Genomic DNA, 2,303 nt, shown 5'->3' with positions numbered 1-2,303 from the left:
CACAATTAGTTTCAAAATTCCCAATCATGTATTATCTGAGCTCTTTAAGTTTCCAATAATTCCACAGCATACAATACAAGTGCTTGTGCTTTTCTGCCAAACCTCAAAAATTAATCACTCTACTCTTTTACTTAAAAAATGATTCAAAAAATTTAGGACCTTTATCTTAAAACACCACTAACAAAATATGGCATGGCATTCAATAAAAAGCATTTGAAAATAGAGAAGCTTTATCAGATGTATGCACACAGAACTGATTTGCCTCCTAATACCGATGAAGTCCTTCTACCTTGCATCTCGCGTGCCCAGACAAAAAACAAGCTGTGTGAGAATCTAAGAAGAATAGCTGCAACTGCAAGGTGGTGGTTCATACTCCTTAGAATGCATAGAAATGTACTAACATCAACATACTGTTTAGAATTAGATGATATAGAGCCTTACACATTGCGGCATGAGTTTCAAGCACCAGAACACAAAAAGAAGCTACTTTGCTGAAACAGCCGCAATGCATGGAGTTGGGGATCATCAGGACTATCAACATACATATGTCCTGGAACCAGATCAGTCAGACCCGCCAAAATGATGATATGTCCTCTCTAAACGATCAGCACTCATGAACAAGTGCCATCGAAACATGTAGGTTGTTCGCCATTGTTGTTGTCGTCCACACCATCATCATCTGGATAACCAAAAGCCGTGGTAAGACCGAAACTTGTATCTTTTTCTCGAAGATGCGATCTGCTCATACTAAAATGTTGGTGAATGGCGATTCTGAGCATGATACCATTCCTATCATCAGAAACCTTGCCCCTGGGCAGAATAAAGTCGTAGCCCGTCGGTGGCCCATCAGACGGTGAAGACCTTTTTATCACACAATATGAATTTTCACAATAGCCAGTCATGGAGCAGGTGTAACTCATATGACACGTGAACTTGGGTTCCATAACGTTAGGTTGGACGCAGACGACCGATATAGCATGTCCAAATGCCTTCGATGCCATGCTGACCAGGAAGAAGCAGGTGGCCCCGCTGCATCGCAGAACATGTAAGCCCGGTAGTAAGCGGAGAGACACCATGTCAGAATATGTGACGGTTGTAGACAGACACTTGTGCTGGGTAGTCAAATGGTCCAGTAGTAGTGCTGCTGGCCCGGAGAAGCGGCAGCTGGGAGCTGGACAGAGGCATGGGGCATTTGGGCACACCTTCTCATGTTGTTCTTTCTGGTAGTAGGTGACCTTCTCGGCGCATCCATACTTGGCATTGGAGCACGGAACTATAACTGACTGGACAACATGTTCCATCCCAAAGCAACGCTGGAAGGAAGTTTTGATAGAGCATGATTGGCACTTGTTGCCCAGTTGCTTGCCACGGCATGACGAGCATATGAAATGGCCCACAGAACACTGTGCAAAAAGAAGCCCGATTAATTGGTTCTCCATGAGAAAATTAACAGTAATGATTTTTTTTTAGATACAATACAACATGTTAGGTTAGTACTAGACATTTCAGTATTGAAGCCACCGTAACAACTTTCTTTCAACATAGCACCACCCACACTGATAAATTTATCAAAGATTTTCATCTTGGCCATTATTTATGAGAAAAGAAATAAAAGCTTGAGTTCAGAGACAAGTAAAAAATTGTAAAACAGGGAATTTACCAAGAATATGGGTGGCCTGAGGGCCTTAAAGCAGACGGGGCAGTCGAGGGTGGCCATCCCCATGCTGACATTCTGCCTCTTGGCACTGACCTGTTCCTCTAGCTGAGCTTCGACCGATCTCTTGGTGGAGTTACTACCGCCCTTAAACAATATAACTGGATCCAAAAGCAGCCGAGATCGATCCAAACCTGTTGACTAACACAATCTCACCGTTCGATTTTCATGTTCCACAATGTATATTGAAAAGGAAAGGTAGGCATATGTTGTGAATTTATTTGTGCGGTGCAAAGCAAAACTAGCAACGCGCCAGCAGCCAAACAAGCAAGCATTTAAGAATTAAGATTCATTATTGAACCGGGAGATGCAGCCGTACCTGAACTACTGGAGCTAGACGGCGTGGCGGCGCCACCTGGGAGTGCCACACCGGCGCCGGAAGAAGGTTCCGAATCGAGAGGGGATGCAGCCGTACCTGAACTACCATCTCCTCCCGTGGAATACCCGCTACTGGAACTAGACGCCATGGCGGGCGTCGAGGTCGTTCCCTGGGATGTGATGTGGTTATCCCTGCTCCCTTGCCGGCGAGTTCTTCACTGGCCCCGCCGCCGGTGCACTTCGGCCTGAGCCCGGTGGAGTGGGGTGTGGA

At 45.5% G+C, this 2,303-nt stretch overlaps 1 protein-coding gene across 1 annotated transcript; it reads right to left on the bottom strand.

Annotated features, from left to right (window-relative positions):
* Positions 1-392: 392 nt before the first annotated feature.
* On the bottom strand, positions 393-2,181 carry LOC123177068 (putative E3 ubiquitin-protein ligase SINA-like 6). Its single transcript, XM_044591026.1, has 3 exons — positions 2,034-2,181; positions 1,661-1,848; positions 393-1,403 (listed from the first exon to the last, which is right to left on the bottom strand). The coding sequence occupies exons 1-3, from the start codon at positions 2,179-2,181 to the stop codon at positions 612-614; spliced, it is 1,128 nt and encodes a 375-aa protein (XP_044446961.1). The 3' UTR covers positions 393-611.
* Positions 2,182-2,303: the final 122 nt, after the last annotated feature.

Source organism: Triticum aestivum, unplaced genomic scaffold, assembly GCF_018294505.1.
Source record: "Triticum aestivum cultivar Chinese Spring unplaced genomic scaffold, IWGSC CS RefSeq v2.1 scaffold170571, whole genome shotgun sequence".
NCBI classification, from domain to species: Eukaryota; Viridiplantae; Streptophyta; class Magnoliopsida; order Poales; family Poaceae; genus Triticum; species Triticum aestivum.
The sequence above is the reverse complement of the archived record's forward strand: the minus strand, read 5'-3'. Positions and strand labels throughout refer to the sequence as shown.